Source organism: Rhinatrema bivittatum, chromosome 3 (assembly GCF_901001135.1).
Source record: "Rhinatrema bivittatum chromosome 3, aRhiBiv1.1, whole genome shotgun sequence".
NCBI classification, from domain to species: Eukaryota; Metazoa; Chordata; class Amphibia; order Gymnophiona; family Rhinatrematidae; genus Rhinatrema; species Rhinatrema bivittatum.
The window spans coordinates 307,831,774-307,854,625 of record NC_042617.1 but is presented as its reverse complement, the minus strand read 5'-3'; the positions used below and the strand labels follow the sequence as shown (position 1 = coordinate 307,854,625).

The window sequence follows — 22,852 nt, the reverse complement described above, 5'->3', positions numbered from 1 at the left end:
TAGCATATTAATCCCAATTATAGCAGTTTGTTCTAATTTAAAAAGATTCCCAAGTCCTCAGCCAGGCCCAAGATTAAGAGAGACCATTTTTTCCAGTTTGTGTACATCTATCTCTATCTATACACACACACACACATCAAAAATATTCACTGTGGATATGCTGAAACCCATTCCTGTGAGGGACTCAGTTTTCTCGTTACACATGGTTCCAATCAGATTTCTAAAGATTTCTATGTCTCCTTGGACCAATCTGGACATATCACCTTGGATAAGACCCCCATTATACATCTCTCTCCTCAAGTATCCCTGCAGAGAACGTCTGTATCAGTACCTCCTTATCATGATGCAGCTTTACACCACTTCACACAAAGCAGCATGCACTACTGGTGCTAGATATATTGTTTTCCCTGCCCATCATTCTGCTCCAGTATGACCTCTCAAAGATCCCGAGACTATAGAGTCAGCCCAGGATCTGTTGCATCAACTATCACATAGTATGACCCAGAACCCACTCACCTTCTTCCAGCTTCTGAAAATCCCATATACCCAAACTCTTCCCCTCCCCGCCATGTCACTCACCCATCTCCATTGACATCCACTGCAGCCACGGCATACCCAAAATATGAAGCCATCTGGAAAGAGATGAAATGAAGATTTCTGGAGGGAAGAGGCTGATTTAGTCTCCCCGCCCATTCCATGATGGACTTTGCTGAGACTGTGAATAATCATGCTAATTCTAATTAAGGCCAATTTGTGATGATGATGTAAGTGCTGCAGATACCAGTCTAGTGCAGAGGCCACATCTGGCTGCAGAGTTGCGTCAAGTCTCAGCCAACTTCAGTTACAGCACATCGCTTCTGTTAGGAAGCAAAGCAGAGTTACTTACCTGTAATAGGTGTTCTCCTAGGACAGCAGGTTATTAGTCCTCACATATGGGTGACATCATCAGATGAAGCCCGGCACGGAAAACTTCTGTCAAGGTTTCTAAAACTTTGACTAGGCACACTGAGCATGCATAGCATGCCACTATCTACACGTCCATGCAGAGTGCTCCTTCAGTCTTGTAAAGGAAAATTGGTTCTTACCTGCTAATTTTCGTTCCTGTAGTACCATGGATCAGTCCAGACCCTGGGTTATGTCACTAATCCAGCAGAGGGAGGCAGAGAAAACATTCTAATGACTCTGACGTATACCCTGGAGCACCACCTGCAGCCAATCAGTATTGACCAGTATCAAAGCAGAAATTTAACTACTAACATATTAACTAGCTATCTAAACAGGAGAACAAATTTCCAACTCACAAATCCTAAATGGAAGCAGAATCCCCCCCCCAAAAAATCTTGGAAATAAACAAGAAAATATTAAGAAAAATAGACAGCATGAAAAGGCGGTTTAATCACCCAAACAGTTAACGAGCGGACTCTCTGAAAAGATAAATATAATACACAGACAAAGGGTGGGCGTCTGGACTGATCCATGGTACTACAGCTTCATTTTTCTGCCTCGGGTTGGGTTTCGGTTTGGGCATTTCATGGGAAAACTCGTTTTCCCATGGATCGTTTTTTTTGCCAAAAACGAAACCGGAACCCAAACCCGGAAAAATTAAAACAAAAACAAAAAACCCACGAATCAGGAAAAAAACCCACCCCAACCCTTAAATTTTACTTTCTTACATCCCCCCCACCCCCCCCCACCATCCCGATCCCTCCCCAAGACTTACTAAAAGTCCCTAGTGGTCCAGCGGGTCCCGCGAGCGATCTTTCCCTCCATGCCATCAGGCTGTCGGGCCTGCTATGACTCAAAATGGCACCGATAGCCTTGCCCTTACGATGTCACAGGGGCTACCGGTGCCATTGGTCAGCCCCTGTCACATGGTAGGAGCAATGGACAGCCGGCGCCATCTTGTGCTCATACCAATTTCGTTGAAATTGCCTAATACGTAATAAATGAATGCACATCTCTAATCCACATGCGACCCCAGCCCAGGGTGCAAGCATCCATAGTGAGCACAACCTGGCGTGGAGGAGTCTGAAAGGGAACCCCACACTCCACGTTGGGCAGAATTTCCCACCAGGACAAGGAGTCCTGGAGGGGTGGCATGATGCACACCCGCATGCTGAGGTCCTGGGAGGTCTGTTGCCACTGCGACCACAGAGTCCATTTGGCTCTCCGCTTGTGTAAGCAGACCAAGGGGGTGACATAGGTAGAGGCAGCCATGCGACCCAACAACCGAAGCACAAGGCGGGCCGGCACTCATTGGCTGCGGCAGACCAAGCTCACCAGAGACGCTAGAGCAAGTGCTCGGTTGTGAGGAAGGAAAGCCTGGCCCTGGGTCGTATCCAGGCGGGCCCCGATGAAGTCCAACTGAGTCGACGGAATAAGATAGGACTTTGGATAGTTGATGACAAACCATACAGATTTTGGAATCCCTTGGGTCAAGTTGAGGGAATGAAGCAACCCTTCACGTGTGGCTGCCTTGACCAGCCAATTGTCCAAGTAGGGGGAAGACATGTACCCCCAGTTGACAGAGTTGTGCATCCACTATTGCCAAGCACTTGGTGAAGACATGTAGGGCTGAGGCCTGGCCGAATGGCAACACCTTGTACTGGAAGCGATTGTCGCCTACCAGGAATCATAGGTTCTTCCTGTGACCGGTCGAGGGGGCAAAGCCAGTCCCTTCTTTGCAGGAGGGGAATCAAAGTGCCCAACAAGACCATCTTGAACTTTTCTCTTTGCAGATGTTTGCTCAAGGCCCTCAGGTCTAAGATGGGGGCGGAACCCCCCACCCCATTTTCTTTGGAATCAGGAAGTATTTGGAGTAGAATCCCAGTCCCTGTTGACTTTGCAGAACAAGTTCTACCACTCCTGCCATAACAGGGCAGACAGCTCTGTCTAAAGAACCTCCTGATGTGGGGTCTGGCCCCCACGACAAACCGGGGAGGAGAGTCCGACGGATGATCAACAGGACCCACTGGTTCGAGGTGATCTGTGGCCATTGGTCCTGGAAGGACTGTAGCCGACCTCTGACCAGGGGCACCAAGGCTGAGGGTATGGGTAAAAAGCTTATGTTCCCTTGTGGTGGGGCTTTGCTGGGGAACTGGCTGAGATTGGGGAATCCACTACTGTCGAGAGGGGCCCCTAGAATTCCCTCATGGCACACAAGTACGCGAGGCCAGAGGATAATATTTCCTCTGATGATAAAAGGACCTTCTCCCCAGTACAGGACAGGTCTGCAAGCTTATCTTGGACTTCTGGCCAGAGGTGTGATGCTTGGAGCCATGTTAATCTTCAGGCCCCAATGCCCACCACCGCCACCCGAGCCGCATGGATGGGGATAGTGAGCACCTCCTTTGGAGCATCTACGAACTGGAGAATCTACAGTATCTTGTGACGGGCATCCTCCTCCACCAGAAGCTGGAAAGGAATGGACTCAGCCATGGCCCGCACAAAGCCCGCAAAGGTCAGATCCTCCGGAGTGGATCTATGCCTCTCCTCCAGAGGAGAGGTTTCCAGAGTCTTGCGAAGAAGACTCCGAGATATCATCCCCCCAGGTATCATACAGGGCTTCCTCCTAACTGAAGTTCTCTGGGGCACCCCGAGGACGGCCCTTGCCTGAGACCCCTGGCCTTGAAACCAAAGGCACAGAGGGCACCGAGGTCCTCGAGGGACCAGGAGCTGGAGTGGGCATGGGTACTAGCGCCCCCAATGGTGCCCCTGGATGGGAAGCATCCTCCTCCTCTAAGGACCCCATAATGGAGTTGACGCTGGAGGGAGGAAGGACTCTGTGGCCGCTGGGACATCGAGGGGGCCCCCAGGCACCAGTAGCTGCTGCATGGGCAGAATGATCAAGAGGCCGTCAAGTCACTCCAGCAGTGGTGCTGGCATCACAGGGGCAGGCTCAGACACCGGGGTACCGGTGAAGCCAGTGTCTCGATGCCCTGAAGGGCACGGAGCATCACCTGTTGCACCCTGTGGTCCAGCTCCTCCTGGACGTCCGCTGAAGTGAGGATAGGGTGAGGAAGAGGAGCAGGACGAGGTGTCACCGGAGCCTCCCCAGCGCCCTGGGGAGGCTCGGTATCTGGCACCGATGTCAGTGGGGAATGCCCAGGACTCCTGGGTACGATGGAAGTCTATGCCTCCTCCGTGTGGGGGCTGCATGGTGGACCGTGGTGCTATCATCATCGCATGGTGCCATGCTCGGGGGCGATGGGTGCTGATGCTTCCGAGGTTTCCCAAACGGTGTTAGGCTCAGTCTTTCCCTGGCGCCAAGGACGGAGATGACCCTGAGCTCCTGAAGCGTGATGACTCTGAAGAAGGCCTATCTCTGGCCCCATGCTCATGCAACGGCACTGGAGGAGGAGTGGACACCGATGGAAGCGGCTCCATTGGTTCGCACAATCCTTGGGTGTAGAAGTGCCAGACGCCAGAGTCGAAGGATCAGATTTTCTAGATTCAAAGGTTTTCCATTCTATCAAGCCGAGCCAGATGACCCTTGGGGGTCATTTGGTTGCAAAGACGACACCCCCGGACATCGTGTGGTGCCCCCAGGCAGAGGATGCAGACCTCATGTGGATCCGTGATAGACATGGTCCACAGGCACTGGGGGCATCAGTGAAAACCTGACACCATGAAAAAGAGCTGGCGAGTGGTCAATGACTGGTGGATACCGAGAAATGGCACAATCGGGAATCGACCACAAAGAAGGTACAAAAAAAACAAACAAAGAACTTACCAAGTCGCCCTGAAACACCAATGGGAAAAGGGGGACCCGGCACAGAAAAATACAGAGGAAAAAAAAAACCCAACTAAAGAGCAGAGCTCCAAAAACCCACGAGGCAACAGCTCTATGGAAAAGAAGAGACTGAAGGAGGACCCCGTGTGGACGGATGGACAGTGGCAAGCTGAGCATACTCAGTGAACCTAATCAATGTTCCAGTAACTTTGACAGAAGTTTTCCATCTGATGTCACCCATGTGTGAGGACTAACATCCTGCTTGTCCTAGGAGAACACTGTTGCCAGCTTGTCAGATCCGGACCAACCTTCTCCTCCACAACTCAACTCTGCAGATTTCAGGAGGGACTTTTCTCCATTACACGTCCAAGGGGAAAGCCCCAACCCAGAACCTTCATTGCCCACTCCCCAACTGAATCAGGCCCCCCTGACATGGCCCTTAGGCTAAAATGTTTTCCCAAACTGGATGGAGGCCAACAACTTAAGTCTTGCTGACCATCAACAGTTTTTCCAATGGTAATAATATTCCCTGAGCCATCCAGTCCCAGAGGTGAGAGGCTCTGTATCCCTGCGCCCATCCCCTGAGCCATCCGATCATAGAGGTGAGAGGCTCTGTATCCCTGTGCCCATCCCCTCAGCCATCCAGTCCTAGAGGTGAGGGGCTCTGTATCCCTGTGCCCATCCCCTGAGCCATCCAGTCCTAGAGGTGAGAAGCTCTGTATCTCTGTGCCCATCCCCTGAGCCATCCAGTCCTAGAGGGGAGAGGCTCTGTATCCCTGTGCCCATCCCCTGAGCCATCCAGTCCTAGAGGTGAGAGGCTCTGTATCCCTGTGCCCATCCCCTGAGCCATCCAGTCCTAGAGGTGAGAGGCTCTGTATCCCTGTGCCCATCCCCTGAGCCATCCAGTCCTAGAGGTGAGGGGCTCTGTATCCCTGTGCCCATCCCCTGAGCCATCCAGTCCTAGAGGTGAGAGGCTCTGTATCCCTGTGCTCATCCCCCTGAGCCATCCAGTCCTAGAGGTGAGAGGCTCTGTATCCCTGTGCTCATCCCCTGAGCCATCCAGTCCTAGAGGTGAGAGGCTCTGTATCCCTGCGCCCATCCCCTGAGCCTTCCAGTCCTAGAGGTGAGAGGCTCTGTATCCCTGCGCCCATCCCCTGAGCCATCCAGTCCTAGAGGTGAGGGGCTCTGTATCCCTGTGCCCATCCCCTGAGCCATCCAGTCCTAGAGGTGAGAGGCTCTGTATCCCTGTGCCCATCCCCTGAGCCATCCAGTCCTAGAGGTGAGAGGCTCTGTATCCCTGTGCCCATCCCCTGAGCCATCCAGTCCTAGAGGTGAGAGGCTCTGTATCCCTGTGCCCATCCCCTGAGCCATCCAGTCCTAGAGGTGAGGGGCTCTGTATCCCTGTGCCCATCCCACTGAGCCATCCAGTCCTAGAGGTGAGAGGCTCTGTATCCCTGTGCCCATCCCCTGAGCCATCCAGTCCTAGAGGTGAGAGGCTCTGTATCCCTGTGCCCATCCCGAGCCTTCCAGTCCTAGAGGTGAGAGGCTCTGTATCCCTGCGCCCATCCCGTGAGCCTTCCAGTCCTAGAGGTGAGAGGCTCTGTATCCCTGTGCCCATCCCCTGAGCCTTCCAGTCCTAGAGGTGAGAGGCTCTGTATCCCTGTGCCCATCCCCTGAGCCATCCAGTCCTAGAGGTGAGGGGCTCTGTATCCCTGTGCCCATCCCCTGAGCCATCCAGTCCTAGAGGTGAGAGGCTCTGTATCCCTGTGCCCATCCCCTGAGCCATCCAGTCCTAGAGGTGAGAGGCTCTGTATCCCTGTGCCCATCCCCTGAGCCATCCAGTCCTAGAGGTGAGAGGCTCTGTATCCCTGCGCCCATCCCTGAGCCTTCCAGTCCTAGAGGTGAGAGGCTCTGTATCCCTGTGCCCATTCCCCTGAGCCATCCAGTCCTAGAGGTGAGGGGCTCTGTATCCCTGTGCCCATCCCCTGAGCCATCCAGTCCTAGAGGTGAGAGGCTCTGTATCCCTGTGCCCATCCCCTGAGCCATCCAGTCCTAGAGGTGAGGGGCTCTGTATCCCTGTGCCCATCCCCTGAGCCATCCAGTCCTAGAGGTGAGAGGCTCTGTATCCCTGTGCCCATCCCCTGAGCCATCCAGTCCTAGAGGTGAGGGGCTCTGTATCCCTGTGCCCATCCCCTGAGCCATCCAGTCCTAGAGGTGAGGGGCTCTGTATCCCTGCGCCCATCCCCTGAGCCATCCAGTCCTAGAGGTGAGAGGCTCTGTATCCCTGTGCCCATCCCCTGAGCCACCCAGTGCTAGAGGTGAGAGGCTCTGTATCCCTGTGCCCATCCCCTGAGCCATCCAGTCCTAGAGGTGAGAGGCTCTGTATCCCTGTGCCCATCCCCTGAGCCATCCAGTCCTAGAGGTGAGGGGCTCTGTATCCCTGTGCCCATCCCCTGAGCCATCCAGTCCTAGAGGTGAGAGGCTCTGTATCCCTGTGCCCATCCCCTGAGCCATCCAGTCCTAGAGGTGAGGGGCTCTGTATCCCTGTGCCCAATCCCCTGAGCCATCCAGTCCTAGAGGTGAGGGGCTCTGTATCCCTGCGCCCATCCCCTGAGCCATCCAGTCCTAGAGGTGAGAGGCTCTGTATCCCTGTGCCCATCCCCTGAGCCATCCAGTGCTAGAGGTGAGAGGCTCTGTATCCCTGCGCCCATCCCCTGAGCCATCCAGTCCTAGAGGTGAGAGGCTCTGTATCTATGTGCTCAACCCGAGTCAACTATGTGAGAAGTTCTGCATTTGTCACCAACACTGTGTGTAGCCTGGGCAAGGAACCTGGTGCCTCAGTTTACCCAACTCTAATAGATGCCTACACCCTGTCCTTCCCATCCCCCACCCCCCTCACCTCTTTGTAAAGGCACCATAAATGTACTATGGAGCCACCCATCTCAGAGATAGCTGCATGCATGTTGGGGAAGTATTACTGTGAGGCATTCCAGGGCTCCCTCTTGCTGCAAGGTGCTGTGTGTATAAAAACAATTCTGTAATCAGTGAATCTTCTCAGCTCTTCCTCTCTCTGCCTGCTGCCTTTGAAATCTGTGACTCTTCAACCCTGCTGATCATTTTCCCCTCTCATATTCTGTCACATCAGTTTCAGAGAAAGGAATAGCAAAGAAAAATAAAGGGCAAAAAATGTTTAAAATAAAAAAAAAGATTCTCTACCTGCTCCCCTGAGAAGTTATAGAGGGACTTCAAGTCTGTTCCATTCAGTATAGTAACCTAGGAAAAAAACATGGAAACATCCCAGCATGTCAAAAGCAGGAATTCAGGCAGCAAACCAAGGATTATGCAATGCAACAACTCCACATCACAGGGCTAGTGCCGCTGTTAAGACTGGGGCACCTGCTGAGGGGTCCCAAGAGCTGCACGGGAAGCTGCTCCGAACAGATCTGCAACCTGTGCTTGGCCACAGGAGGGCAGCACAGTACATGAGCTCTGTCCCAGGGTAAGCAAAGTGGGAGAGCCTTTTTTTTTTTTTTTTAAAAGCTCTATGGAAAGCCTCAGACACCAACTTCTTGCCCAAAGGGATGAATTTTGTTTTATGGCCAGCTGGGCACCATCAGAAGTGGGGAAGGGGCACTATTAGCCCCTGCAGAAAATCTAGACATGCTATTGGGCAAAGCTACTGGCCAAATGGCCAGTGACAAAACAAGGATTTTTGCCCAGATGATGGACTGAATTTACAGACTGCCCATCCCCCTTCAGGCAAGATGTTTTTGGTAGGAATCTTTTCATTCACTTCTGGAAGGAAATCTGTTCGTTTGCTTTCAAAGTGTTACCATTTCTGATCCCCAACTCAAGTCTTGAATAACTGTCCAAGGCAAAAAAATCAGGTCCCCCTGATGGCTGAGGGCAGAAAGGGAGCAGGTGCCATCCCTGCCTTATTAGTTGCCCTCTGCCACCTTCCTCCCTTTTCCCCTCTCATCCCAAGGCACATCATGCAGTGCTGTAACACCAGTCATCAACTCCCATTTCAACTCATTCTAAAGGATCTTACATAGCCGTAGGTCATGTTTCCCTTAGGAACACCAGCCACGAAATCTGTAGAGGGGAAAAAAAAAAAAGTATCAATGAAAGAAACAGACCCTCCCGGGGCTGTCAGAACGCCGAGGTCCGGAGGTTCGTGCATGTGCTGGAGGGACTCGCTGGGGGTGGGGCTTGACAGTGCCGGAGGAGACGACAGCATAATGCAGAACACGAGGGTTGTAACTACTATGACTGCTCAGCCATGAGGACGCAAGGTACCTGAGGGATTCAGCCCTAGTATATTAAGGGTTGATTTTTCATTTAAAAAAAAAAAAAAGTGTGTGGGGGGGGGGGGGGGGCGGGCTTTGCTGATCCACGAGTCTGGGAAGCTCACGTCAGACACTTTGCTAGTTGCTGTCTAAATGTCAAACACGAAACCCACAACGGAGGCATCTTAGTCCTTTACAACTGGCTCCTATAAACTAAGACCGGAGTGGAAGAGAGTGCACTAATCTTCAGCACGCATTTTTATGTTTTACTCACACACTTAAAAAAAAAAAAAAAAAAGTGTTAACTCCCAATTCAGTAAGTTAATGGTATGCTTGTGCATCAGAAGATACAAATAAAAGTACAGTCACCTGAAAATGTGCGCATAAAGACATGCTTAGTGTGAATAAAACAGGATATACGAGCACAATTACGTCCGTGCCTATGCACATTTTCAGTAGTAGTATAATATGACTCAATGATAGCCAAAAATTAGAAACAGTCAAAATAATAGGGATTTGGCTATAGGAAAAGAACTCAATGTATAATGGAGTCTAGTCTACATGGTTGCTAGACTCCATTATACATTGAGTTCTTTTCCTTTAGCCAAATCTCTATTATTTTGACTATGCACATTTTCCTGCACACATCTTTTAGGCTTTGAACTAATTTTGTATGCCTCAACCTGTGGGTGTACGACTCATGTTCTGCACACAATGTGCACAAGCCATGTTTTATATACAGAAAACATGATTTGTGCACAAATCACATTTTATGTGCCTAATTGCCAAAGTATAGGCCCTATAGATTAACATTAGCCACAGAAACTTTACTCCACCTCTGACCAGGATTTAAAATTTACAGCACCGAGAAAACATGAGTTGAGCCTCCACATCCGTCTGAATTGGTGTAATGACTAATGCTTTGATTAACTTGGGATTTGCATGGAGGAGCACCAAACTGTGTGCACTTTTACTCACATTTGTGCATATATTTTCTGAGAGTTAAACTTTTTACATGAGTAGAGCTGTGTGCATTAAAAAAAAGAGCACACAACCAAGCTTTAACACGGGCATAGTGTCTATCGCACCTTATTACATCAGGGCCACCGTGCAGTACCTGAGCAGGTAAAATAAGGGAGTTTAAGTGGAGAAGCTGAGCAGGTCTCACAGCACAGCTTTCTTAGGCTAGAAACACACACACTCTCCCATTTCTCAGAAACATACAAGAAAGGAGATTTTTACCCTCTACTGAATCCCCACTGAATTCTCCAACAGCAATGGAATATCCTGCAGAAGAAAGAGGAGGAAAGGTAAACTTCCAGACACCAGCTGGTTACACCCATCAGAGATTTCACCTGTGCATCCTCCTGCAGCCCCATCGCAGTACTACAAGCCCCACTCCTTCTCAGCTTAGCTCCCACTTGGACGTTCACACCTTTATTTTTTTTAAACACTATCTAAGTTTCTTGCCTTCCCAGCCTCTGGTGCTGGTGGCCTCAGAAGACCCAAGCAGCACTCCCTGCTGGCAGGACGGGGCACTGCGGGGGAGCAGCCTGAGGTGGCAGCTCTTCCAGTTCATGGCCGGCAGGTGTTGCCTGCCTCCCCCATCCCACCTATCTCTCCCTCCAGCTACAGACTGCATTATATAGATTTTTTTTGGAAAGGAGTGTTTTTGCCAAAATGCTTTTCTCTCTTTTTTTTTTTTTTTTATTAAACACAGTTTATAACCAAAACAGGTGGGGGGAGGAACTGCTAAAAAAAACCCAGTAAAAATGTAGCAAACTCATTTACATAAGCTTTTGCTCTTCTATTGAATTACAAACCAAAAATAAAAATGGTGCAAGAAGGTGGACATTATCTGTTTTTAGCCCCACAGAGGCAAATCACCTGGGTGGTTTGAGGTTTTTGGGGTTTTTTTTTTTTTTTTGCCATTTTGCACACAAATTTATTTCCACGCATCACCACAGCCAAATGGGAGGCCAGAGCCCACCTCTCTCATTCGAGGCACTGCCAGGCCAAAGGGTAGGAAGAATGGACAGGATTTGAAACTGGCGCTTGTAACCTCTCGTTTTCCAGAACTTCCCAAACGCAGCACCTGGGGATTCTGCCCTTTCCCACAGATTAGTAATGCAGCTTGTTCATCTTATACCACCCCGTTAATGGTCTAATGAGATTGAGGATGGTGTATGGGTTACTCCTGTTTCAAATCAGTTTGAGATAGGGGTTGGGGGTGAGGTGCAAAAATCAGCCTGGCTGAAGAAACCCAGTCTGTACGTTGCCTGCAGAAATCCCTGAAAAACTTCTTGTCATGTAGTATTTTGCTGCTGGAGACAGAAGCAGAACACAGAGCTGTATATCCCCAGGTACGCTGACGCTGCAGGATGGGCAGGGCCCATAGGAAAGGGCAGCTTTCTGTTTTCACTGAGAAATATATATTTTTATTGCAACGCCTGTCGGCGAACTGCTGGGGGTTACCAAAGCTCGGGACAGGCTCCAGCGGGCACTGCTGGGCTTATCCTGCGTGCCCCTGCCTCAAAGCAGTGGTGCTGCCGATACCTGTGCTGTGGGGGGGAGAGGGGTTCCACAGCAGAGAGTCTGGGGTGTCATGGAGACCGGAAGAAGGGTGCACATTACCGAGGTAGCTGTCGTCATAGGTGCCCGCGGCCTGGCGCGTCTGCATCTGCCCTTTGATCTCCGTGATGAAGTATTCGGGGAAGAAGGACTTCTCAATCTGCTCCTGCGTGGCTGTGATCACCTGACCTACGACAAGAACCAGAGAGGGTTTGCAGCGGGCTCCCCACGCGCCTGGTACTGAGGGGAGTGGAGAGAGAGTCTTAAGGGAATAAGAGTGACTGGCGGGCAAGGCAGGCAGGCAAGCAAGGAAGACCGCTTCTTTAAGATTTGCCAAACCCCAGAAAATCTGTGTCCAATCTGACTGCTAGTGCATCGTGACATGACTACCAGGAGAGGCCTTTGGCATGAAATGAAATGTAACTAGAGAAATTCTGAAACTTGAGTCAGAGTGGGTGAGGTGCAGGGATGATCTTAAACAATGACATCACCAGCAATGCCCTCTCTCATTACAGTATGCATAAATATTACATTTTTATTTTAAAAAGGCTCCCCTAGGAGCCCCCCCCCCCCATTGTTATTCCCCCTGCATTAAAATTGGTGACGAGGTGCATTGGTCAAAATCGGATGCTTTCTGACGAACCCCACATACACAGGGCTGGAAATTTGGAAGAGACATTCCCCAAAGCAATTAGGTTCCTTGTGGTAGAACCTCTGATGGTCTTACTCCTTCCCATCTGGCTCTCCTCAGGAAGCCACTCTCCGCACAGACCATCCTTAGAGTGAGTCTCGGCTCTGGGGCTTGCTGCCGGACCCAGACATTTATTTATTTTATTTAAGGGTTTTTTATATACCGAGGCACGTTTGCAAAACATCACCTCTGTTCACAATGTAACATAACTTAGCAACAAGCTTTACAATAATAACATTAACAGGGAGAGGGTTAACAAAGGCAGGGGATGATATGACATGTTCATAACCAGGGCCTATTCCCTCGTCCTTCTACTCAAGCGTCACTATCAAAGTTGGGGCATGCTCTCCTTTCTCATTCTCTTCCTTCTACGTGGTTCAGGAGCTCCTGCAAAGCTACTTCACCCCACTCCTTCACTATCAAACCTCTTCCTCTCATGCTACTCCATACCCCCCCCCCCAAAACCCCAGGCCCCAATCCAGAGGTATGGGCACCTCACCTTTTTCTTCTTACCTTGCCAGAAGTAACTTCCTGGTCCCCCCAGCAGCACTCGCCCCGTCTACAAACAGAGATAGAATGGTTTTTATTCCTGTGTTGTGTTACAGACTGTGGTTATTATGCAGGTGTGACACCACGCACTCCCAGTTCCCCTCCGTTCTCAGAAAATTGAAGGGGGGGGGGTTGGGAGATCTCAAAAGGTCAGCGTCTATATCCCCAGACAGGCGTGACCAATCTACTCTTAAACCTCCAGGGATACAGAGTCTACCTTCTCCTCCTCCTCCTCCCTCCCCCTGCAACAGAAACGCGTATCCCAGTTTTCAGTTACCTTCCCAAGGCCCGATGGTAAAACCATGCACTGAAACTCAGTGCCCTTTAGCCCACTTGATATACAAAAAAAGATAGATTGCACTCCTGATCCGGTAAGCAAATGATATGCTAATGCATCAGGAATTTAAAAAAAAAAAAAAAAAAAAGGACAGAAAAACAAAATATTTGAGTTAAAATGTGCGCTCAGCTTTTTGAATAGGTTGAGCACCCATTTTAATTCAGGAAAGTTCTGGGCACTGAGTACAACATAATTTAAGAATTGCCATATTGGGTCAGACCAAGGATCCATCAAGCCCAGCACCCTGTCTCTAACAATGGCAAATCCAGGTCACAAATACATGGCAAGATCTCAAACAGGAAAGAGAGAACCCTTATTGCTTATGCCCAGGGATAAGTAATGACTATTCCTAATAGCTAACAGTTTATTGTCTTCCTCCAAACTGTTTTTTTAAACCCAGTTATGCTAACTGCCTTAACTACATCCTCCAGCAATGAATTCCAGTGCTTAATTGTGTATTGAGTGAAACTTTTCTCCAATTTGTTTTAAATGTGCTACTTGCTAATTTCATGGTCTGCCTCTAGTCTTTGTAGCTTTTGATAGAGTAAATAAATCAATGTACATTTAGCTATTCTATTCCACTCATGATTTTATAGATCTCTGTCATATCCCCCCTCAGCCATCTTATCTCCAAGTTGAACAGCCCTAACCTCTTTGGCCTTTCCTCATAGGGGAGCTGTTCCATCCCCTTTATCATTTTGGTTGCCCTTCTCTGTGCCTTTTCCAGTTCACTATATCTTTGAGATGCGGCAACCAGAACTGCACAGAATGATCAAGGTGCTCTCTCAGCATGGAACAATACAAGATATATGTCTCCATTCTTTTCCTAATAATTCCTAACATTCTGTTTGCTTTTTTAACCGCTATCACACACTGAGCTGACGATTTCAAAGTATTGTCTACGAAGATGCCCAGATTCTTTTACAGGGTGGTGATTCCTAATATGGAACCTAAAATTATGCAACTACAGTGTAGGTTACTTTTCCTCATGTGCATCACTTTGCGTTTGTCCACATTAAATTTCACCTGCTATTCGGATGTCTAGTTTTCAAATCTCTCAAGGACCTCCTGCAACTTCTCAATTCGCTTCTGACTTAACAAGTTGGAATAATTTTGTGTTATCTGAAAATGTGATCACCTCACTCGATCACTTTTCCAGATGATTTACAAATATATTACAAAAGAACCAGTCCCAGTATAGAATCCCTGAGGCACACCACTGATTACCTTTCTCATCTGAGAAAACTTGACTATTTAGTCCTACTCTGTTTCTTATCTTCTAACCTGTCTACAATCCACAATAGGACATTGTCTCTTATCTCATGACTTAATTTTTTCAGGTCTGTAATGGGGGACTTTGCACTTTGCCAAATATATTACATCCACCGGCTCACAATTATCCACATGTTTAATAATCCCTTCAAAACAAAATGTAGCAGATTGGTGAGGCAAGGCTTCCCTTTTGTAAATCCATGCTGGCTCTGTCCCATTAAACCAGGGCTTTCTATACATTCTGTGATTTTGCTCTTTAGAATAGTTGTTATGATTTTTCCCAGCATTGAAGTCAGACTTTGGAAAAGGCCTCTGAAAGTGATGCATTTCAGGTCAAGTTGACAGGCAAAATACAGGAGAAATAACAGGTTGGAAATCAACTGAAACAAGTATTTACACAGGTAAAATTGGGTTTGAAAATTGCTACAATATATGGCATTGAATTGTCCATAGGATTTACTCGTGTAGTGCACTTTAGTAAATGGCTTTTGTAAATCGCTAGGATAGTACGTTGCATCTACATGTGAAAATCCTTTTAAATTTATCTCCCAAGTGAAAAGATGCCCCATATAACCCTGCCCCCACCCCTACACATCAAATAATCAAAGATTTTTAAAAAAACGCTTGGGGATGCAGTGCCAAACCGCCACTGGTGAAAAGAGGTTGGCTTCAAATGTGCACACTTACGTAATTGTGTTATAAAGCATGCTGACAACGGGCTGAATGAATACCATCCTAAATGAAGTGTAGTGTCCCCTAGGAATCCCTACTAATTTGGCAGAGACCCCAGACAGGTAGAGTAGTAGAGGGCATAACATCCATTCCTCAGCGCCCCCTTGTGAGGCTGCTGCGCTGGTTGCTAACTGACCCCCTGTGGAGGTAAAGATTTTTACTTAGAACTCACCAGTGAACAGTATTTTTCTTTTGAGTTCCTGATGTTTGCTTACAAAGAAATCCAAGGCCTTACATTTTGTGGCCTGGGATTTGGAGAATTCAGGAACTCTCTTTTGAGTGAGTTGTTTTTTTTTTTTTTTCCTTTTAAGGAGGAGCAACCTGGTTTAACTTTGGACTTTTCTCCCCCCGACTTTTCTTCCCTTTTGCACATTGAGAGTGATTTCATCTAGTTTTTCCTGTTACTCTCCAACAGAGAGAGATACAGCACCCATCTAACCCAATCGGGGAGAGAGAGAGCTCGGACATTCCTCCGGTGTCTGAGGGGAATGGAAGGAGGAGGAGGAGGAGAGAAGAGGAGGCACTGTACACCCCCACCACCGGTATCCAGGGACTGCAGGACACCAGAATAGGAGTGGTTAGCTACCCTGCTGGGGTGGGCATCCCGCCAAAGAACCCCCAGCTACCACCAGAGCAGAGGGGGGATCTGTTGGCGACTGTATTACCGAAGGCACCTCAGAGTCACAGGTTCGCCATTAGTAACTGTTTTCTGGATGTCGCGAAAGGAAGAGAGATTTTTGTAAGTAGTATCATGTTTCACTTTTAAACAAGCCTTCCAAGTAAAGTTGTGTTGGAACCCCCAATCTGTTTCCAGCGTGATTACCACCAGTGGCTATTGAGACATTGAAGGAAAAAAAATCCAGAGCCCAGGAGATGATTCTTCTCCTCCTCCCCCCACCCCATGGAAGAATTCTGTATGTACCGGACTTGAGTAGCAAGAATGTGAAGTATTTGGAAGATATTCAGTTTACGTGCGTGCGCCGTGGATTCCTAGAGGGGACCCCAGTCTGGGGATTATGCAAGTTTCTGGGAGGACTGGCCTTATTCTGTTTTGCATTTCTGTAAATTATTCTGCACATCTGCATTTGGTCACCGCTGTATAACCTTGTTTCTCGATAAACAGTGAGGCCAATATTCGAAGAAAGCTGAGTGCCTGACCTGGTTGCCTCAGATTTTAGGGCTCTAAAGTGAGGTGTCTAATTTCGGCTGAAAATTTTCCCTAGAACAGAGGTCTGTAAATTTAGGCTTGAAATCTATACACCTGCATTTAGGTGCCTAGCACCACAAATCAGTACTGGGCATCCAACTTACTTTCCCCCGACATGATGCTGCCCACTTTTTAAGCACCTAAATTTAGGCACTGAGCCCCCAGTCAATTTAGACACCCAGCTCTCAGTTAATCACCTCAAACCTTTGAAAATTGACCCCTTTGTGATTCAGTTGTTTTTCAAGAATTGTGTAGTCACAACTTTTTTCTGTTTCTCTTTTTTAATTATAATTTTACATACTAATCCTGTTCCCCAAAGCAGTACATCTCAAAGTTTGCAAATCTCATGCAAGGGTCCTGGAAATCAGCCTAGCAGGCTAGGGCCGAACTCCAGGACCAGCATGAGAAGCACTGCTCCACAGTACTTGCTACTCTCTCCAACAGGACGTGGTCTGTGAATTTTCTAGGTTAACACTCGCGCTCTCTCTCTCTGCCTTCATCCAAGTTTTTAATAAAAATACTGGCTGTCCCAGACCCAGGATCCCTGATAGGCTCTCAGAATATAGACAAGAAAAAAAAAAAAAGTAGATTAAGGGGGGGGGGGGGGTCGGCAGCCTCCAGCACCCGGATCTGCAGGCCCGCTGATCCTCCTGCAATGCAGGCAACCAGACTCAAGTTCAAAATTCATGGGCCACATCTGCTAACCCTACACGTGTGGAAGGATAACTATTAGGGTTGGCAGGGGGAAGGGGAAAGAATGGGCATTAAGAGGGGGAAATACTAGTAAATGGAATATACTGAATGCTGGCTTTGCTCTGTTGGAACTTGCTTGGTAAACGAGTGCATGAACCATCTTAAAATTACGATTTACATCTCATGTGTTCTGCTGTACAAACAGATGTAAAAAGCAGGGCTGGCAGTACAGAGAGCATGGCATGCCAGGCATGTGGCATGCTGGATGACCAGAGGAGTCTGTATTTTGCTGGGCAAAATGTTGCTAGGGACTCTGCCCACCTCCCTTCACCCCCCCCAGGGGCAGGGGACTGCATGCCAAGAAATGTTTCAGGGATTTGTTTTTTGTTTTTTTTTGGGGGGGGGGGGGAAGAGGAGGGGTTTGTTAACTCTTTGCCTAAAAAATGTGGCAAACCTCCGTGGTGACATTCTGGACAAGGGAAGTAAAGTTACAGGAGTGAGTGAAGCCAGCGTTGCCAGGATGTAACCACACATCCATCAATGGATAGATTTTATTACACACACTTATGAAATCAAGCAAGCTATCTGGATTGGCAGGTTGACAGAGCGATGCCACTGCCTGCTATGCTTACGGGGGCGGTGGGGAGCACTTTATAGCGCGGCAGGGACAAGGCGGCAGGCCACACAAGGACAGAGAGAGCGAGAATGTCTTACCGTAGTGAATTCAGCGCTGAAACCTCCCTGGCAGTAGCCCTGCCCAGCAGCAGAGCTCAGATCTGTGGGAGACAAGAGCAGAGAACACCCGGGTGAGGCCCGTGGTCACTCGCGCTTTTAAATTGGCACTTTGTAATCAACTCCCATGACAGTGGGGTCTGACGTCCATGCAAAGGGGGTGAGAATGGACACAGAGATACTGCAGAGCCAAGACAGGGAAGTGGAGAAGAGGGTGGGGAGTGAATGAGACAGGGCTGAGTGTCGTAGGGCTGATATAAAAAGAGTACACGTGCCCTCCCCCTCCCCTGCATGCAGTATGCCTTCCCCCAACTCCTTCCTTATTTGGATATACTCGCCACGTGGGGAATAGTTTCTGAAGCCACGCAGTGCACGGGCGCAGCGATGCTGCAAGCTAAAGCATCAATATAACAAAACTGTATATATATATATGATGTAAACACGTAACTTAAATTCAAAACAGCATCATATTTTATGAAAATATCAATAGCTGATGCCATGTAGTCTCACATATTAACAGAGAAACCTCATAGACACAAAAATGGCGGGCTTTGCTTCCGATATAATTGTGCAATCACAGGTAAGTGTTCGGACCGTCACTAAATTTTTTAATCATCGGTTTGTCTGTGGTAATTTTTTTAAGATTTTTTGCTTTTTCAGAATAATTTCATTTTTTTTTAAAATGATTTAAAATGAAAGATTTTTAAAAAATGAAATTATTCTGAAAAAGCAAAAAAATCTTTAAAAAATTACCACAGAGAAACCGATGATTAAAAAGTTTAGTGACGGTCCGAACACTTACCTGTGACTGCACAATTATATTGGTGGCAATTAGGACTATCGGAAGCAAAGCCCGCCATTTTTGTGTCTATGAGGTTTCTCTGTTCCCATATGTGAGACTACATGGTATCAGCTATTGATATTTTCATAAAATATGCTGCTGTTTTGAATTTAAGCAAGCTAAAGCATGCCATAGATTCAGTCTCATCAGAAGCCTCTGCCGTGCATCCTTACCAGATCGGCAGGGAGAATATTCCACAAACTTAGTGAAATTGTTCATGGAGAGGTAGCAGGTGCCAACGGGGTCACTGAGGGGCTCCTCCTTTTTGGTGCGCCAGCTGTACAAGGGGGCACAGGCCTGGAAGAGAGTAAGAAAGTAGGAGAAGGAGAGAGAAAAAGAGATTACGCTCAGCAGATGAGCCTCATTTTATTTATTTATTTGATGAGTTTTATATACCGTCATTCGGTAGAGCCATCATAACGGTTTACAAAGTGTGCATTTTCTTAGTAGTTGTGTAACAGTATATAACAATGTGAACATTTGACAGAAATTAAACAATTCAAGTCCAGAAAGTATTATTAAGTTGTATGAGAAGGGTGTGAAGGTTCTGGATGGAGAGAAGGAGTTAAGAGGTTGATAGATGCGAGTTCAGTTGTGAGTTGGGATGATCAGACGTATGAGGGTCACATCACAGCAGGTTTCCCTCCTGCTCACTTTTGCCAGGCCTGGTCCAAATCTTACCTGAACACTTAACATGGGCCCGATTTGGAATGATTTATTCTGCAGGTGGAAGCTGACAATGTGAGGTTCCACCTGAACAAAATCATCAAAAAGAAAAAGGGAGACTGCCGCCAAGGGTCCACGATTAAGAAGGGGAATCACCTTCAAAGCTTAAAATATCCCACCCCCAAAAAGAAAAGCTGGACTCGTAACTTCAATCTCCCAGGATCCACCCTAACACTCGGGCCAATTCAGTAAAGTCCACGGGAGAGCAGGCGAACGCCCGCTCTCCCGGCGCGTACAGGCCACTCGCCTGTGCGCATGATACAGTATTTAAATGAGGCCCGGCATTAGAAACGGGCAAAAGGAAGCGCTAGGGACACTAGCGCGTCCCTAGCGCCTCCTTTTGGCCCGGAGAGGCGGCTGTCAGCGGGTTTGACAGCAGATGCTCAATTTTGCCGGCGTCTGTTCTTGAGCCCACTGACAGCCAGGGCTCGGAAACCGGACGCCGGCAAAATTGAGCGTCAGGTTTTCAACCCGACAGCCACCGGCTGACTTCAAATTTATTTTTTTTTGCGCTCTTCGGGACCTCCGACTTAATATCGCCATGATATTAAGTAGGAGGGTGTACAGAAAAGCAGTTTTTACTGCTTTTCTATGCACTTTCCTGGTGCCGGAAGAAATTAGCGCCTACCTTTGGGTAGGTGCTAATTTCTGAAAGTAAGATGTGCGGCTTGGCTGCACATTTTACTTAAAGAATCGAGCGGGAATACCTAATAGGGCCCTCAACATGCATTTGCATGTTGAGGGCCCTATTAGGTTTGGAGGGTTGGACGCACGTTTCCGCCCCTTACTGAATAAGTGGTAAGGGAAAACGCGCGTCCAATAGCAGGTTAACAGTGCGCTCCGTCGGTTGGCAACGAAACTGCTAGTCCAGAAAATGACTGAAAAACATGGCTTTAATGAAACTGCCTTCTCAATTCAAATCACAACCTTAGACAGTACCACTCTCTGAATCTTAAACAGAGGGGGCCTGTAAAATGCACTTTGCTATCATCCGCACCTTATCAAATGTGTACCCCCACCCCCCAAAACTGCACTCCAATCAATACTGTGCATCCATCACCACCGCTTTATAGCCTTCCTTTGCTTGGACTATTTATGCTGTTATTCTATACCTGAATTACCTTTCCTTCATTTTTTTGGAGTATAATTTTTGATCTGCTTTAACATGCTTTGAGCTTTCTTGATGGAGACGTGTTAAATAAAGGAGGACTCGTTACCAAGCCCTTCTTGCCTGTACTCCCAGTCCGCTTTCGGCACGAGGACCCATTCTTTTCCCCTTCTACGCTGCTCAGAATAAAAAAAAAAAATTAATAAGACCCAAACTCTTACCAGGATGGATTTCTCATGCGAACGCACCGTTGCACCAAACCACTGCCTGGATTTGAACTCTACTTGCTCCTCCCACTCCGTCTGGTTTATGTCGATCTCTGAAGTTCTAGCTCCTGCACACAGTGGGGGAAAAATGATGGGTGAGGTCAGACAGTGTCACACCCTGCATCAAATGATATCTTTACATAACAACGTCGTCAGGCTATGTAAGCTCTTTGGGGTAGGGACCTGTCATTCTTTTGCAACTTTTCTGGCTCTCCCCCTCCTCCCTCCATGATACTCCCAGGGACCCAAGAGCCTATTGGGTTTTCAGGAAATCATGAATTTACCTAAGCGTGGCCTCCAGTGTATGTAAATCTTATCTCCTGCATATTCATTGTGGATATCCTGACAACCTGACTCGCAGCGAGGGTGCCTCCTGAGCAAGTTTTGAAAAGCCCTTAATAAATGATACAGCCCATGGTGGGACATGGGGGATAATGAGGTTTTTACACTCCTTGCACCACATCACGCACTGCTTCATAATATCATGGTCCATGCATTCCCTTAGCGCTTAAAAAGCACCACCCTTATCTGCTCTAATAAACCTCGGAGCTGAAGGCACACCCATTATATGGAATTTTATTATTGCTGTTTAGTTATTTATAAGTCCTCATGCTCTCTATGTTTTTATGTCATTTTAATTATGTATGTTATTTTAACCTGGAAACCGTTTTGACCGACAAATGTTGTAAAAGCAGTATATAAAACACTTTTAAATAAATAAAATATAATCATGAAATATGGGCAAGGGAAATTATAAATGAAGCATAACTCTTAGCCCCCTCCCTCTCATGCAGTCAGCAACAGGAGAAACCGGAGGAAGAGAAGTTAAAGCAGGGGGGTGGGGCTATAATTAATTGCTAACATCTGGGAGCCTGTGAGTGACGGATATGACACACTCCCAGCTGGCCATTCAGAGGGACACAGCTTCCACCCACTGCATGAACACACACCAGCAACCTCAACAAGCCTTGCACAGCTGACACCATCCATGCAGACATTCCGGAAACCCAGCGTCATGGGCAGCACAGCTCACCAACCCCGGCATCTCTAAAGCACAAGGCCGGACCGCTCTCTGCTCGTGCTCCTGCCTACAGTAGCACCTCCTTGATCGGGACTTTCCCTTTCCTCCCCTGCCACCGAAGATCCTCTCTGCTTATCCCAAATTCTTCCAGATATTTGTTCATTTCATTTATATATTTAGGAATGTATATAGCGCTGGCTGCTGTATAATAAATTGCATTCAAACATAAAACTTCTTCCCAGAAGAGAAAGGCTTACAATAAGTGGGTAGCTGACCCAGCAGGAGGCCAAACGATTTGCCCAAGGTTAAGTGGGCGAGAGAAGATTTGAATCCTGGTTTTCAATTCATTATTCTAATGCAGAGAGGAGCAAATCTTTTGGTCAAGAGCCTCATTGGTTGCCATGTCAAGATGGGGTGGGAGGGGGGCCCCTGAGACTGGCCAATGTAACCCCAATATTTAAAAAGGGCTCCAGGGGCAATTTGGGAAACTATAGACCAGTGAGCCTGACTTCAGTGTCAGGAAAAATAGTGGAAACTATTCTCAAGATCAAAATCACAGAGCATATAGAAAGACATGGTTTAATGGAACAAAGTCAGCATGGCTTTACCCAAGGGAGTATTGCCTCACAAATCTGCTTCACTTTTTTTGAAGGAGTTAAACATGTGGATAAAGGTGAATTGGTAGATGTAAAGTCCCTCATGAGAGGCTTCCAAGAAAACTAAAAAGTTATGGGATAGGTGGCGATGTCCTTTCGTGGATTACAAACTGGTTAAAAGACAGGAAACAGAGAGTAGGATTAAATGGACAATTTTCTCAGTGGAAGGGAGTGGGCAGTGGAGTGCCTCAGGGATCTGTACTTGGACTGGTGCTTTTCAATATATTTATAAATGATCTGGAAATGATCATTTGCAGATGATACAAAATTATTCAGAGTAGTTGATTCACAAGCGGATTGTGATAAAATGCAGGAAAACTTTGTGAGATTGTAAAATTGGGCATCCAAGTGACAGATGAAAGTTAATGTGGATAAGGGCAAGGTGATGCATATAGGGAAAAATAACCCATGCTGTTATTACACGATGTT

The 22,852-nt window shown here is 47.7% G+C and overlaps 1 protein-coding gene across 2 annotated transcripts in view; it reads right to left on the bottom strand.

Annotated features, from left to right (window-relative positions):
- Positions 1–22,852, bottom strand: part of ITGA5 (integrin subunit alpha 5) — a 263,376-nt gene that overhangs the window by 74,795 nt on the left and 165,729 nt on the right. For both annotated transcript variants that reach the window (XM_029595141.1, XM_029595140.1), the window contains 9 exons: positions 20,702–20,814; positions 18,820–18,943; positions 17,788–17,849; positions 12,797–12,842; positions 11,656–11,781; positions 10,264–10,308; positions 8,784–8,827; positions 7,949–8,005; positions 580–632 (listed from right to left, as the gene is read on the bottom strand). In XM_029595141.1, the coding sequence (XP_029451001.1) occupies positions 580–632; positions 7,949–8,005; positions 8,784–8,827; positions 10,264–10,308; positions 11,656–11,781; positions 12,797–12,842; positions 17,788–17,849; positions 18,820–18,943; positions 20,702–20,814 (670 nt within the window). The remainder of the gene's footprint in view (positions 1–579; positions 633–7,948; positions 8,006–8,783; positions 8,828–10,263; positions 10,309–11,655; positions 11,782–12,796; positions 12,843–17,787; positions 17,850–18,819; positions 18,944–20,701; positions 20,815–22,852) is intronic.